General features: G+C 41.9%; 1 protein-coding gene across 5 annotated transcripts in view; it reads left to right on the top strand.

Moving 5' to 3' along the window:
* RBM20 (RNA binding motif protein 20) overlaps window positions 1-17456 on the top strand; it is a 341194-nt gene that overhangs the window by 155304 nt on the left and 168434 nt on the right. For 3 of the 5 annotated variants that reach the window (XM_069239404.1, XM_069239405.1, XM_069239403.1), the window contains exon 2: window positions 6965-7072. The exons of 1 other annotated variant lie outside the window; for it this stretch is intronic. In XM_069239404.1, coding sequence (XP_069095505.1) covers window positions 6965-7072 — 108 coding nt within the window. Of the gene's footprint in view, window positions 1-3621; window positions 3697-6964; window positions 7073-17456 lie in introns of those variants that run through there. One more of the 5 variants, XM_069239407.1, reaches the window with a different exon arrangement.

Below are 17456 nucleotides of genomic sequence, written 5' to 3'. Positions count from 1 at the left end.
ATAGCGATCACCTTCTTTAAAAATTGTCATAATTTCTGCCCCTTTCCAGGAATCGGGGATTGGTGTGCCTGCCACAATGGAATTACTCAAGTAATTTATGTAAGGCCCCCACACATCCACATCATATTTTAGAAGATCTCCGGGGATTTTATCAGGGCCTGGGGCTTTGCCCAATTTCACAGCTAATAAAACCTTATTAGTTTCTTCTAAACTAAAGGTTAATGGAGCAACACTTATCTCTGAATTTGTCTCATGGTACTCAAAGGGCAAATTCTCCTGTTTGTTAGCATAGAGCTTAGTGAAGTGGTCGCACCAAGTATTTTCATCTAGGAAAATATCCTTTGTTGATCTGCCCTGCTTATTTCCATTAGCGATTAAGTTCCAGAACATACTCTGATCCCGTAGCTTAGCTGCATTCAAGAGATCCTCCCAGAAGTTTTCATCCCATGTTTTTTTAGCTTGGGCCAGCATTTTTTTGTGGGCTAGTCTATTGTTTTTTATATCCAAGCTGTTCCCGGATTTTACTGCCTGGATTAGTCTTGATTTTGCTATACGACAGTCTTTATTATACCATGGGTTCGCTGCCTCAAGATCATTCCGTTTCCTATTACCATTTTTTTTATAGATTTTGCTCAATAGTGGGGTTAATGCGTCTACCAGCTTAAGATGTATGTCAAGCACACCTTGTGTTCCCACTAATGCTGTCTGAAGGCCTCCTACCGTGTCAGTAAATACATTGTATATATTTATCAGCGTTATTTCAGTTCCCAAGATATAGGGCCATCTTAGGGCACGCCTGTTATTAGTTACCTCTAGTTCCGCAACCGTGGTATTTAATAGGGTCTCTTCTTTGGATTTAATAATGAATGATTGAGAATCCAGCCATAGTAGGAGGGGAAAATGATCACTCTCCGTCCTAAGGTCTATCTTGAAATCGGTTATTTGGTCCCATATATTCCGGTTAGCCATTACAAAATCTATATGGGATCTGAAATTTCTCTTAAAATAGGTTGGGGCTGCTGGTCTGTCTGAGCGAAATCGACCATTACAGGCCCTTAGGTCATGCGCCACAGTCAACTGTAAAATCTGTAAGGCGGCTTTTGTGCCTTTAGCTGCACTTACGGATTTTAAGGGCAGGATGTCATTAGCAGCATCTTGATCGTCAAATAATTTTTCCAACCCCGGGATAGGCTCATATTTACAGTTAAAATCTCCACCAACTAACACCTTTGCATTATCTCCTAATGAGTCTAGAACGGAGTCCAAGAGTTCTACTACCTCTGATTCCTTGTTAGAAGGGAACGGTCTGTTATATATATTTATTAGATGTATAGTTTCTTTCCCTCTTGTTTTGATTTTAAGGCCTAGTAGGTCTGGGGAGGGGATGGGTAGCGGGGTGACATCTATTTCTAGGGTCACTTTAACCCAGATGACCAGTCCTCCTGAGGCTCTCCCTCTAGTTGATGGAATGGCATGGGAACAATAGGTTTTATACCCCAGCCTATGGGGGGTTTCTACAGTCCAAGTTTCTTGTAGGAGTATGATGTCGTAGTTCTCAATATAGGAGCACCATACCACATCCTCAAGGTTCCTTGCTAAGCCAGCTATGTTCCATGATATCAATCTAATACTTGATTTTCCTTTTACACAGGGAGGATCTAATACTGTAAGTAGGTTGTCTTTTTCTGTAACATCCTCCAGCTCAACTAAGGGGTTTGGCTCTTTATCTTGGTTGTAGTTTTTACTAGTGTCTTTACTAGTGTCTTTACCCTCCATGGTCACTGAGAGGCACTTATCCGGTACACCCGAACTAGTTGTCTTACTTAAAATAGAATAAGGGGGTTTAACGTTGCCTACCAATTTAACTGTCTTTGTATTTCTGGGACTCGAGGGTAGTTTATGGTATTCACAAACTGCAATTTTGTAGTAACTTATTCATTCAATTAAGTCGAGCACTACAGGTGGCCAAGCACTGGTACTGCAACTCCCTTCTGTAGCAAATAATAGGGGTACGACTTAAACTAAAACCCCAAAAGAAATCATTTTAAATTACATAATTTAAAATTGCTACAAAATATAAATAAGTATACATTTATGTTAAAAATATAGAAGTATATATTTATTACTTAAATTTTGAATATTTTAGGCTGACAATTATTCTATACTTAAATAAGAAATATGTACTAGTTTTATATTTTTAACATTCATTTATAGTTATTTAGATGTTTAACTATTTTTCTATGGAAGAGTGCTGCAGTAATAGTGCTTGGCCAATTGTACTGCTGGGCTTACTACAGAAGTATTATGGTGTAGGTTACTACGAAAGTAGTAAACTTACTCAAATATGTAAATGTACTTAAAAGTGTAGGTTGCGTTTGTGAATCAGGCCTATAGAATGAAGCACTGAGGTAAAATTAGTGTCCTTAATTTTGTATTGTGTTAGGAGTAAAGTCAGTTTGAACCTTAATAATTCATGGTCCAGGCTCCGCCGGTGAAACTTCTATGACACACAATATGAGCCAGATAACACAAAACTGACCTAGTGCTGTGAGATTTTGACAAAGATTTACACCGAACAAGTGGTAATCACACGGCATTTAGACTAACCTACTGATGCAAACACAACATGGTTTACGTATTCTTGGTCAGTACAATTGCCTTTGCATCACTCACTCATGCAAAAGTGATTTCTGCACTAGTTTCTCAAAATTGCCCTGCAGTATGGAAAAGCAGTAAATACATCACATATTGTTTGCAGCGGTTTCACTACCCGTTTCCTTCATTTTTGTCCTGGTTAAAAAAAAATTCAAGCATGCTAAATCAGAGCAAAAAATATTTTGCCCATTCCCTATTACCCGAGCAAAAACATTTCCAAAGGAGATTCACTCACTATTTATTTACTTATGTATTTAAGTGTATAGATGTATTTTATACTTTATGGGCCTGACCCACAATACTAGACTAAATGTTTACTTTTGTGTAAGTTTACGTTTGTTTTGGAACTCACAAACTCCGATTTAATAGTAAGGTTATAACTGCAAAGGCTTCGCAGTCAGGGCAGCGAGCTCATAAAAAGATAGGCATTTCATATATTTCTATGTGCAGAGTTCTCCGCCCGACTGTGGAGTCTCTGGAGTCAAAAACTTACTATTAAATTGGAGTTTGTGAATTCCAAAACAAGCATAAATGTACACAGAAGTGTGTGTTTACCTTTGGTGAATGAGGCCCAGTGGCTCTATTATTAGTGTAACACAGACCTTGGAGGCGATAGCTGGAAAGAGCTGTGCTTTCATGTGAGCTACGTACATACAGGTTTGAACTCATATCTCTAGGCGCTCTCCAAGTCACATACGAGTGTAACTTGCCTCCACATCTCGTCACACCCCTTGACAGCCACTGTCACCATTGGGTCACATTTTTCTTCTCTCACTGTGTCAACACTTTTACAGCTGCGATGAAGAATCTTCCCATTTGAATCTCATGCATTTCTGTATTGCGTTACAGGCAGAAAATATGCTGTCTGCAAGCTTAAAGCAAATGTGGTGTGTAGGTTGTGCCTGCAGTGGTTAAAAACAGGCGACTGCGGGGCAGCTGGTGTTCAAATAAGGGTAAGCGTACGTTAGTGGCTTCGCGCCCCTGCATCCGAAGCCACAGACCAAGACTGCGGAAAGAGACAACAGCGGCTCGTGCAAGGCGGTAAGTGGAAATAGGGTGTTGGTTAATGTTACATATGTAGCCAGGCAGTGAGCACTAGGAACCAGCAGGAAGGTGCTCAGTTCACACAGGAAGACAGAAGAGCAGAGATATCAAGGCCCAGGAAGGAGTCCACAGGAGTGAGATTAGCCAGATCCTGAACAAAAGTACTTAAAAAAACACATCATTTCTAATTGCGGGGTCCATTAAAGCCGATGGGACATTGGGGCTGGCAAGAGTGAGTTTGTGCTCAAAGGTGGCAAATGTAAAGCCAGTGAATAATGCCGTCCGCCAGCAAACGTGTCCAGGTTAGTGAGAGGCAAGTACCTCTGAGGTTGCCGAAGGCTGTATTAAGTAGTATCAGGGAGGTATATACTAAGGCGTCAAGACGTTGGTAGAAGGTTGGAAAGAAGAAGCAGACGAGGTGGAGGAGGGCGACATGGCCGCGGTTCGGTCTCCAGAGAGAAGCAGTAGAGTTGCGGGAACTAGACAAGCAACACAGATGTTAGATGGCGCGGCAGAGAGACAGCATAATGACAAAAAAAGACATTTCAGACAAGCGACACAAATGACCAAAACATCACCTAAGAAAGCAAAGAGTCATTCTAAGAATTATAGAGAATCGTAACGAAAGAAACGCATCACCAATCTGTCGGGAGTGATGCATAAACGCATAAGGCTGAAGGCCTGACAGAAGATACCGAATTGAATAAGCAGGCTATAGAAGATACAGCAGAAACGACTTCCGTCTTGTCTCGATGGCGTCAGCCGTCTCAAGCCAAATCATCCCAAAAAATATTAATGCTACAGGTGCGGGGCTGTGAGTAGAAAATGTAATCTGCTTGTGTGAACCTCTAGGATGCCAATGCAACACATAGCCGTAAATTAGGTGGGTTTGTACATCCTCCTGTGCTACGGCGTCTTGGTCAGAAGTATGTACAATAACTTACTAAAATAAAACTTGCATCATGCTGCACGATGCAAGTTTTATCTTAATGTGCTTGCTTGGTTAGGTCTTGTGCTCAACACGTTAGGAGTACTGAAAACCCACTCGTTCATGCCCATTTGTGGAAACTCACTGCCACCTAGTGATGAATTGTGATATTTGCATGATATGGCTTTACCATTCACCAGATGAAAATGGGATGTGAGCAAATGCAGAGCGTCCTCTTCAGTTCTCATGGGAAGTAGGAACAGTCTGTCTCGAACTGCGGGGCGAGGTTCCCTCCTGAAGGGAACACAAACAACCCCAGGCTAGTTTCAGAATTATTGTGTCTCTTCAGTTCAGGATGAAGTGTGCCCAGGAGGAAAAGGGTCAGTACTCATTTGCAAAAAGCTGGTCTCTGTCTAGAGAGCCGCTGTGGATGAAAACCAGGGCACAAGTCCTAAAAAATGAAGCAGGAGGACTACCCAAGTCAGGCAGTATGCAAGTGACATTATGGCGCATGACATCAAGGTGCATGACATTGTACGTGGTGGGAAGTGGCATTACATCCCATGACCTCACAGAAAGCAATATCTCAAGGCGTGACATCAGATCTTGAGACCTCACACATATGCTTAGCAAGTCTATCACGAGTACATTTGAGCGCATTACAATATTTAACAAATTACATTTTGTGTTGGGGTTGTGCAGAAATTGTGACTCAACCCTGACGCAAAAACTGAGCCTCAGCTTATAGATTTATTTTTTAAAACCCTGCTACAAAGAAATAGGCAAAAGGAGAAACGTGGCAGTAAACGTGTTTTGCTTAATTGGTCTACATTTTAAAATATCTTATGGGGTTAAGGCATCTGCAGCATAGATCTTTGTGTGCACCTAAATTTCACGGTATAATAATAATGGTAAGAGGTTAACGTATTCGCTGGAGAGATCTGTGTTTTATCTTGTCCCAGTTTTGCATTAAAGTAGCATCAAGGGTTAATATGTCTCCTGCAAAGCATATTATCTAAGACACAGATGATGGTAGATTTTTATTTTATGTAAATAGGTATGTGGGTGACTGTTTTAAACAGAGATCCTTTTGTTACTTGCAGTTCATGAATTGTAATCCTTCTAATATGGCACAGTGAGCTATGAAGGACAAGTGACTCCTACACCTTGTAACCCTCACTGTCTTATGTAACACATCCAACACATTGATTTACACGCATACGATTTATTGTCAATGTACAATGTGTACGTGTGATGTAAAGCGCTCTGAAACCCTGCATTGGGAAGCAAAGTGCTATAACACTATAAAATAAATAAATCATATTAGTGGTTATAAATAAACTGTTATTTGTGTAAATACTGGTGCAGACCAACACATCTGACATTCTTAGGTGCATACATCACTCTTATAAACAGGGACTGAACAAAGTCAAAAGAATGCCTCTCTTAAGTACCTGTGAAGTGAGCAGCTGAGTGCCTTTGTTTCCCCTCCGGTGCATTTAGCTGTGAGGCTCCCACTGGCTCTTAGCCTGGATGGTCCAACAAAAGCCCTGAAAGCCCCTTAATTTCAGTCTATGTTATGGACCCAGCTGGAAGCTGCTAAGATCTCTTCCTGCCTGCACGTTGCTGCATGAAAAGAAAGCAGACAATATGCAGGCACTGCTGAATGTGTCCTGGTGTCTGAAAATTACACTGGGACACGTTTAGCATATTTCAGTGGGGTCCAACCTCATGGAAGGGTAGACGGCATCCACCCTGTGAAAAGAGTGGGCAGGTGCCATCTACCCACGTGTACCCTTGACTTATGCCCTGCAGAAAACGATAGACTGGAATGCTACAATGAGTGGTTGCCAGTGGTTAGACTATTTGCAAGCATTTCTCCTATCTCTATTTGTGTATTTGATTTCTTTCATTGTCTATATTGAAAGCTTTGTACAGCATTATCATAATTACTGCTACTGAGACCTGACTCTTTATGGGTGGTGCAACATCAAGGTGTCCCTGCTATCTAAACCTGCAGCGTCTCTTTGAACTCAGAGGCTGTTTGAGCCAGTACGACCCCTCTAAACCGAGGGATAACACTGATGTTACAGATATGAGACTGTGAAAATTGTATTATACTCACTTACCCATCCAACCTATTCCAAGTAGATTCTCAGTCATAATATATGATCAACCATTTACAAGGCCAGGAAAATATGATAACATTAAATGAAGAGAAAGGTAGAAATGAAACTGCGCTTCCAGATGATTTGAACAGTTTATCTATGTTTTCTTACACAATGTTTCAGGAAAACTGCATTGAATAATGTATCTTTCCCCTATTTTTTTTCAAAGTTTTCTTTGGAAGGAATCGTCCAAATATCCGTTGGGTGAGGTCAGGGGAAATGATAGGATGGAACTATTTAAATACTTCATAAGTGCCAGTTCTGGAAAGAAACTATGGTAATTTAACCAATTTATCTTGCACCTGTACTGCAAAATGTACCATTTGCCTGTATTTATTTCCCCAATTATCTAAGGTGTTGATCCTCCGGAAATCCTCCTGGAGAGTTGCTGGACTCGTATACTTCACATGCTCAGTGTGCAATTTAGGTTGGTTTTCACGCTCACCACTTTCAAAGTTCACCAGTCACCAATGCTTGGTGCGTGGTGTGTGGAACAAAAACAACTTTAAGTACATCTGCTTGGGTTTATAGATAAATTGTAGAGCACGGTTTATTAACGTAGTTCAATATTGCCCTCTGGTGAGTAAATGTTACAACTGCAACAAAGTTTATGCTTTAGTTTTGGTTTCAATCAAACACACTTTGAGTGGGCATGTGAGTAATTGTGTTGTATAATTCACAGGTTATTGAAAGTTGGTGGTGTTTTAAGTCACTGAAGGGTTCATGTTGTTTAATACATTGCCTCAATCATTTATTTCTGCAACGTACCATGTGAATCACAGACACGCCTCACTTGGGTGAGAAACTTGCATGATTGCAGATCATGAATGAGTGATGTATATTTGTGGTTAGAAGGACAGTGTTTAAAATGGGACTTTATAATTTTCAGATTGAAGTTTTGGTCTTAGACCCGGAAAAGTGAAAAACTTTGTCTTTGAAAAGATGTACAGCCAGCTCTTGGAAACATAACCCTCTTCATTTGAGTTCAATGACCTCCAACATAGCCAAGATCTCAGTGCTACAACAAATAGGAAATTAATTGAATCCAAAGATGAAAAGGTTACCCAATGTCAAGAAGAGCTAACTAAAGGTCTACTTCGGTGTAGTCACAGCAAGGCATCCCTTAGAGAGAGTTGAACAGAGATCTCATCCACAGGCACTGATGTTTGAAGCAGTATGTTTCCGTGGATTGGTGACTGATAAATAATAGTTAGACCTTGCTCCTACTATTTCTTTACAACCATAGGAGTTTGTTTTCTGGGGACCAGACAGTCACATTCCTCTTAGGGCAATAACTTATCTGAAGGCCTGCCATGGCTGTCCATCGCGTGGTGTGTCATGTTATACAAATGCTGTTTCTGAAACTTCTGTTTGCACTGCAGGGAAACACAATGTAGAGCTTGCTATCACTGTGTGCGGACGAGGGCTTACCATCTCACCTGGACAGATGATGCTTTGTCTCAAAAAAACATTTTGTTTACTATCAGTGGGCTTGGAGGCTTCCCATTACTTATGATTGCTTGCCTTCATTGTCTTTGCCAATGCTTTTTTTAGAAAGATTTATTTCCAGGTTTTAGCTCTCACCATCAGACAACTTTTAGCTATGTGTTTTCAAAAGACCTCTTGAGAACCGTACCAAAAACTTACAGTGGAGTTTTTCTTACCAACCCATTGCTCTCTATTGCTTGGCCTCTTATCACTCTAATTTGCTTGCTTCTAATTCAGTGGCTTTCCTTCCTCTTCTTGTGTTTGATCCTCCCCCAGAGCATACCATTCTTTAGATTGGGTTACCTGTGTTTTCTTTCTCCATCCACATCCCGCACCCCAAAAACCCCTGCACTCTCGGTGGAGCTCCCCATCCCCTCAGCCTATGTGTAAAATCAAAGCAACAAGTATATTTTTGCTTACTGGATCCGTTTTATTCCCTACATTAAAGCATTCAGGGGCAGCTTAACGCACTTACTTAGCATATCTTTGAGGCAAAGGGTGTAGTTAGCATGACTGAAATAGAGATGCCCCTTTTTCCTGGAGGCCCACAAGTTCGGTCCTTAGCTGCCGCTGATCATCAGCTGCTTACATTCTAAAACTTCCCTATTCTTATTAAATTCTGTGAAGTCTCATGTGTGATAAGTATTTGAAAAATAAATTATGCTGTTTATAGAAATTCAACATTTGACACTTTTGAGATATGTGCTTGCTTTTCGTCCAGTATTTTGAAATGTTTTTTATTTCACGTTTTTCTAACAGTGCTTTACAAACAAGCATTGGCAAAGCTAATAGCTTGGCATTTGCCTTATAAAGGTAAGGCCTAGTGGATGTACCAATGACTGCTCTTGGAGGACCTATCCGATCTGGAGGTTGGCTTGTTGGTGAAGTCTGTATGGGTGAGGGTGGCTATGAAAAATGTGCATTCTTATTCTTTTTTTTCTACATTTCAAGTGATCTTTCTGTCTTGGTCATTAATCTATGCCATTGTTCAAGGGCTTTTTTGAAAGAATGTATCTAAATATACAGTATTCGCATGTTGGTTCTAATTTTAGTCTGCTTATATTTGTATAGCTCTATGTTTATTTCACTTCTTTTGGCAAGCTTCTGATTTCATACTTATGTGCTTGTTTTGTTGTTTCTTCGTGTTTGTACCCATATGTCACTGAAATCCCCTGAAATGTATTGACTAAGAATACACTTAAAATTTAGCAAACTTAGAGCACAAGTGTCGGGTTCACGTAGTCCCAAAACATTTAAGGATATTAGCATGTTTTTAATTGCTATTAGTATTTGGAACAGTGTATTGCCCTGGTGCTGTTTATGATCTGTCCTGGTTTTTAACTTTATGAAATAATTTTACCCCTCTAAAGCACTTCGATTTTTTATTTACATTCATTACCAGCAGCCCATAGTATTGCACAGTGCCACCATGCCCTAATCTACTGCAGTGATCATGGGTGGTGTCTGCTTCTAACACCTACTAAGGCTTTTTTTTTAGGTCTCGACTATGGCAGCATGTGCATGCATTCTTGCTTGCAAGAATGTTGAGTAATGATACAAATGGATCATTTTGAGACCCTTATTTTTAATGCTAAGGTATGTATCATTTGATTAACAAATCTTTTGGAAATTCACTTATTTTATCGCAAAACATTTGCTTAGCATTTTCAGTAGTTAAACAAACTAAATTCAGTAAATGCTTAAGTACAACCATTTCGTATCCAAACTCTCATTTTTCATTTTTTTGTAAATCAGTACTTTCCTGTCATAGCTTTCAAATTCCAAGGTATCATTCCATATGGCGAACAATGTTATTATATTCCGAAGTATCCATGTTATACGCCAGTCATTGTTATTGTATGATCAGGTACTTCATATGGTAGACAATGGCATTGTGGGCTGTGGTTTCTAATTATTTGGGAATCACACTCATCATGTCTAGGTACCCCATCATGTGTCATTTGTTACCTTGATGTGCCCAGGAGCACCATCAAATACCGGTCATAATCAGCATGAGTCTGTCAAGTTACTGCATCACAGGCCAGTTTTTTCCATCAATCTTCTCATGTACACTATCAAGTGAAAGCCAATGACGACATATGTTGTGGTACGATGACATATGAATCATAGCCATAATGTGCCCGGGTATACTAATTAGGGGTCAATTATCGCTGTCATATGAGCAGGTTTCCCCCATCAGGCTCACCAGCATGCTCATGTGCACAGACACACAGATGCACTTATATAGTATCACACAAACACACAGATGCCGAAGAACACACTTTCATATACTTACACAGGCAACTACGCATCCGTAGGATCACAAGTCACGCACTTACATCCCTTTAGCCTCCCCTCATGTACCTCCCTGCGGGTACCATTTTCACTCTAGGTGCTCAATTGCCCTATGATGTTGTGTCATTGAGCTGAAGGTCAAGTGAGTGTACCGCATAATCGTCACCACAGAACTTCTGGTGACGCTCAGGAGCTCGGGTTGGCCCAACGCCAAAGCTAATATTGGTAACTACAGGGAGTGCAGAATTATTAGGCAAGTTGTATTTTTGAGGATTAATTTCATTATTGAACAACAACCATGTTCTCAATGAACCCAAAAAACACATTAATATCAAAGCTGAATATTTTTGGAAGTAGTTTTTAGTTTGTTTTTAGTTTTAGCTATGTTAGGGGGATATCTGTGTGTGCAGGTGACTATTACTGTGCATAATTATTAGGCAACTTAACAAAAAACAAATATATACCCATTTCAATTATTAATTATTACCAGTGAAACCAATATAACATCTCAACATTCACAAATATACATTTCTGACATTCGAAAACAAAACAAAAACAAATCAGTGACCAATATAGCCACCTTTCTTTGCAAGGACACTCAAAAGCCTGCCATCCATGGATTCTGTCAGTGTTTTGATCTGTTCACCATCAACATTGCGTGCAGCAGCAACCACAGCCTCCCAGACACTGTTCAGAGAGGTGTACTGTTTTCCCTCCTTGTAAATCTCACATTTGATGATGGACCACAGGTTCTCAATGGGGTTCAGATCAGGTGAACAAGGAGGCCATGTCATTAGATTTCCTTCTTGTATACCCTTTCTTGCCAGCCACGCTGTGGAGTACTTGGACGCGTGTGATGGAGCATTGTCCTGCATGAAAATCATGTTTTTCTTGAAGGATGCAGACTTCTTCCTGTACCACTGCTTGAAGAAGGTGTCTTCCAGGAACTGGCAGTAGGACTGGGAGTTGAGCTTGACTCCATCCTCAACCCGAAAAGGCCCCACAAGCTCATCTTTGATGATACCAGCCCAAACCAGTACTCCACCTCCACCTTGCTGGCGTCTGAGTCGGACTGGAGCTCTCTGCCCTTTACCAATCCAGCCACGGGCCCATCCATCTGGCCCATCAAGACTCACTCTCATTTCATCAGTCCATAAAACCTAAGAAAAATCAGTCTTGAGATATTTCTTGGCCCAGTCTTGATGTTTCAGCTTGTGTGTCTTGTTCAGTGGTGGTCGTCTTTCAGCCTTTCTTACCTTGGCCATGTCTCTGAGTATTGCACACCTTGTGCTTTTGGGCACTCCAGTGATGTTGCAGCTCTGAAATATGGCCAAACTGGTGGCAAGTGGCATCGTGGCAGCTGCACGCTTGACTTTTCTCAGTTCATGGGCAGTTATTTTGCGCCTTGGTTTTTCCACACGCTTCTTGCGACCCTGTTGACTATTTTGAATGAAACGCTTGATTGTTCGATGATCACGCTTCAGAAGCTTTGCAATTTTAAGAGTGCTGCATCCCTCTGCAAGATATCTCACTATTTTTGACTTTTCTGAGCCTGTCAAGTCCTTCTTTTGACCCATTTTGCCAAAGGAAAGGAAGTTGCCTAATAATTATGCACACCTGATATAGGGTGTTGATGTCATTAGACCACACCCCTTCTCATTACAGAGATGCACATCACCTAATATGCTTAATTGGTAGTAGGCTTTCGAGCCTATACAGCTTGGAGTAAGACAACATGCATAAAGAGGATGATGTGGTCAAAATACTCATTTGCCTAATAATTCTGCACTCCCTGTATGGCAAGCCTGAGATTGGAGGGGCAAATGATGGACAGACAGCAGTGGCAAGCATTGTGTAAATAACAGCTTCCATTCTGTCCTACTACAATGTCCACCTTCTTTGTCATTGAATGAATCTGAGCCAGGCCTAGACATAGCTCATCCAGTTTGCGTGATGAAGAGCTTTACCATCCTTCATTCAAGAGGAAGTGCCTGTTCTCAATTTCCCCTTCCTTCGCATGCGCACTAGGGGTGCAGATGAACGGAGACTGCTCAGAGTGCCATTTTTCCACTCATGCGGAGTGTTAATGCAGGTTCTACTAACTGTGCTAATGGTTTACACACTTTATGGCATTATCTTTGTTAGTGAAGTGTCATCCGATGAGATTGTGTGGGAATTTTGCACAAAAGACCCTAACAATTGTGCAGCCTCTGTTGGCTAGAGCCTGGGGATGTCTGAGCCTCAACCTATAAAGGTGAGCGGAGCGCCTCTATTCCATGCCTTGGAAAGGAACAGAGGAACTAAACCTATTCCATTGGATTTGGGGATTATGGCTTCACCTTCCAGCAAATACTCTGCCAAACTGTGCCCAAAATGCATGAATCACCACACACCAGTTATGAGTATTTTGTGCCTTTTAGGTGTTTTGACTAATTAGTTTGGCTAAAGAATTCTGTGAGGAATACGTGGATTCCGCTAATCAGATGGACTTGGACGCCAACCCATGAACCCTAGTGACAGCTTCGGTCTATCCATTATACAGGTTTGTAATGCACCTGAAGGGATTCACCAACAGAATGGGGTGCATTCCATTTAGAGGAAGCTTAGCATCACCATTTGGGTGCAGTGCTAATTCCACCTATAGAGGTTTTCTTTTGCTGTCTCTTCTCACAGGAGTAGTGGATGGAAGTGGTGACCTGAGCTTCAATGGTGGCTGGTGCCCGAAACTACTGCTGCTAAAAGAGAAGACTCTGGACTTGGGCTATATTCATGAGAAAGAACAGCCCCTTTTCTGTGCGTCTTTCCATCTGTTGAGGGCTTGTATAGCACAAACCTAGCAACTAAGTAAAGGAGCGTTGTTCCATGATGGGATCGATCAGGGCTTTCAGTGGTCTAGGACCCTCAAGGTCGCAGACCCCCCAGTAATTAAAAACCGACATCGAAAGAGTACCCTATCGGGCCATAAATTCATGTGCTTAACTTTTCAGGTAAAATACTGATTGGTTTCTGAACAATGATCTTAAAAAACATTAAGGTAGCGGCACAGTCCTTGTTTACATTTCACATGGTTTACTTTTTCAGGAGTATGAACTTTTTCCTCTAGGTTTTTATTTGAATGCGCTGGCAAAGTCAATAGGTCTGGCTTGTTTAAGCACACGCCCGTTACTGTGTAATATTTCTGGATGCATAGCTTAAAGCTCGCAGATAGGCACCAAAATACTGGTCGGGTGGCACGCTATGGGGAGTCCAGGATTTTAGTTTAAATGTTCCAGGCCACACTCTTAATTACCTAGACCATGCTGCTTGGAAAGGGTTCTGGTTACACTTCATTGGCCATGCCTCTTTTAACCGTCATCTACTTTTTTATCCCGCGTTGAGCCCTGGGAGCGATACATGCTAAGGAGAACCAAAGCTAGTGAGACGAAGAAGTCATGCAAGCAATAACAATGTTGTTTTTACTATCCTGAGGAGAAGAAGTCATTAAGTCGCTTATGTGTACCACTGAGACGGTCCATGTTTTTTCCACAATAGCAGGCTGCGATACTTACTGTGCTCCTACCTGAATTCCCTAATTTAGACATTTGTGTTGTCCTCTGAGGGGCGTACGGTCTCCCCGTCTCCTCTCTGTCACTTGAGTGCACCGAGTCTGCACAGCTTGGTGTCAATGCGGGCGACTCATCACTTCTTTCATTCAATCATGCGTTTCAACAGACGGTTTGTTTTATTCATTTTATTATTAACCCGTGCATAGGGTTGATAAATGTTACGATAAGCTGGGATCTGAAGTTATGGGACCTTTCACGACTAATAATTCACTACTCCATGATTTAGCCCTAAAAAAGGCTAATATTACAATTAATGTAGCGAGAGCAAAAAAAGCGATTAACGTGGCCGTTTTCTTGTCACGCCTTTAACTATTATGCTTCACACAGAAAGGAATGCGGCAGGCCGTTTTTACAATAAACCATATCACATCCTTGGGACATAAAAATGAGCAGCAAGTTTAAAGCTACGCTGGCAATTTTCGTAATAAGGAATGGCACCAAACGTTTCCCCAATTTAAAAACATAAAAGCTGCCAATGATATTAACATAAAAATAGCCTGCTCTGTGCCGTACTATTCAAGCACCTGCCAATATGTTAAGGTACTCTCACTCCTGCGCAGCGCCGAACTTGATATCACATGATGGTCCGTCGGTATCTGTCCGAAGTGACGTCGATGTCCTGTAGAACGTAAATAATGAGGATGCGGGATTTTCTTCTGTTGACAGATATGTCACACTGGCCACGAGGGGGTGGTGTTGCATACCTCTTGGGCCTCCCAGCTTCTGAAGGATTTCTCTCCACCTTGTCTGCTCTAACCCGTGCATAATTCTGTGAAAGACTGACTGCTGGTGCCCGAAGCACTGCGCAGAAGCCGGCGGACGGTGCAGTGCAATTAGGTCTAGTAGTCCTTAATCCACAACACCTGCCTCTTTTTCTCTGTCTTGCATGTTCCTGCTTTCTTCCTATGTGATGCTTCGGCCGTCCTATGTTAATCTGTTTCTGTGATCTGTGTGTGTTTTCCTTGCCTTTCTGTCGGGCAATAGCTGGCGTGCGAAAATCAGTGCCGGTCCCCAAAAATAAGGGCTGTTGCCCCCCACTGGCTCAAATGAATCCCTTGGCTCTACCCTCACTGTTTTTGGGCACAACTGACAACAATTGTGTTCCTGTGGGGAATTAGGTGTGCGAAAACTGTAATTTCCGATGGTGATGCTCGATATTTCATGCGTACGTAAGTTAAACTTTAGGGGGGGAAAGATTTATCTTGCCCCCACAAATCAGACATCCTGGCTGACAGAAAAGCGAAACATCTGCGAGTGGCTGGATTTCCCCTCGTCATAAGAGTGGGAAAGAGTGGTGTTATAATAAGAGGGTCGGGGAAGGTGGCACTGTCGGTGTGATAAACACCTACATAGCACACAGACATAACTTTGAGGATTCTGACAAACATTGTAAAGAAACGCTCCTTGTGTGTATAGTGCTCAACCAGGCCCTTTCTTTGGTTTTCACAGAGACACAGTGTTGACTCTCGCACAGGCCTGACTCAGCTGTATGCCGTACTGCAAAGGGCAACATCTTTAGATTTTTTAATTCTCCTATTTAGTTAGTATTTGAATGCTAAATTCTGCCTGTCCACACTGTACTCTGTGGTGTGTAGTTGGACGGTTAGGAGCTTCATGTGCGTATTTTCTGAATATTTTAAAGAAAGAATCGCCGGTAGAGGCTATACAACTTATGTAATGATACTGGCATCTGTTTCGGATGTAGGGGGTGCTGATGGAGTCCATGTCTAGCTCCATTTGTCGTGCCCACACTCGCCATCTCTGAGCCCCACCACCACAGCTGCTCAGTGGTGTCCCGTACCCACGCACATTAGTACCACCATTAATATATCCAAGTACCTTTCAGTGCAAAACAGCACAGTGCAAAACAGTAATTTTTTGAGGCAATACATGAACCTGCACTGGGAAACAAAGATCCTCTCTCTCTCTGAAGCATAGAATGAGGCACTGTGCTGTTTGGGGGAAGGGGAATGTGGAAAAGGGTTGATGCCCCTTTTGGTTGTCTTTAACAGAACCTTGCTCTTGTTGGTTTAAGTAGTTGTTCTTAGTTAAAATTCCGATTTGGCTTTGGTGGTGTATGGACATTTTCAGTGTGGTGAAATCTTCAACTGGTTGGAATTTTCACCATCATATTTACAGGCTGTGAATTTTTCTGTGTTTGTGTGCAGCTTCTGTGTGCACCCTGAGGCTTAGGGTGTGTCAGTGATGTTTTCAGTGATGTGTGTGCGTGAAAATGTGCTGAATGTCCTCTTGAAGTGTTGACAGAGTCTAACAGGAAATTAGTGCCTTATATCGAAGGAACTGGAAGTGAGATGATTGGTGTAGTTGGTTGCTGGGTGCATTTTTTCATAATTGTTATGGGCTTAGGCTGGGCTTGCAAGATATTATTGCCGGGCTGGAGAGAGCAGGCAAAGGCTCCCAGTCTGGCGCTCCCAGCCAATCCTGACGCTGCTCTGAGCAGCGTCAGGATTGGCCGCCGGGCAGGCTGGGAGCCTGTGCCTGCACTCGAGGACAGAGGAGTGGAGCAGCACATCATTAAGGTACATTTTTTCCCTCCCACAAGCTACCTCTGGTCAGCACTAACATGATTTGCTGTACAGTATGGCTAATAAAAAGAAAAGAAGGACTATGCGGTTAGCTGCTTCATTTTGTAGTCACATGCATTAAGCATGCATCTGCCTATAAAATTATGTGAGAGCTTATATTTGTTTACTGATGTGAGTTGGATCGATAATGTAACACAAGTGAATGGGGGAAAGAACATGGGTTCGGAGAAAGAATGCGGCTGGGTGAAGCAACATGAAGGGTGGCATCAGAGTGAGGGGTAACACAGGCGGGCAGAGGGAAGAAACACAGAGGGAGGGTGGAAGCAACATAACGGTGCAGAAGGGGAAGCAACACGGAGGAGGGGGTGGGAGAAGCAACACAGAGGGCACGGGGGAAGCAAACAGGCATGAGAGAGAATAAAATGGGGTTAAAGGACACGGGAAATCGGCTCAAAAGCTAAAGCTAAATGAAAGTGAAATTGTAAGTAAGAGCACCTTGAAAGACAAAGCTGTGGAACATGACATTTTACTAATATTATGGTAAGAAATGTGCGGGACAAGAGGGAGAACAAAGAGAATGTGAGAAACACATATACTCTTACGGAGCCAGTGTAGGAAAAGCAAAGTTCCCAAATAAAATCATTGAATATAAAAGAAGAAAGGAAGTGACAAAACAAAAAGTAAAATAAAAGGAATGGGCAGAGTTGCTTTCGAAGTCACCTACCGA

The sequence above is a fragment of the Pleurodeles waltl genome, chromosome 6, assembly GCF_031143425.1.
Source record: "Pleurodeles waltl isolate 20211129_DDA chromosome 6, aPleWal1.hap1.20221129, whole genome shotgun sequence".
Taxonomy (NCBI): domain Eukaryota; kingdom Metazoa; phylum Chordata; class Amphibia; order Caudata; family Salamandridae; genus Pleurodeles; species Pleurodeles waltl.
This window is presented reverse-complemented; position numbering and strand designations above follow the sequence as displayed.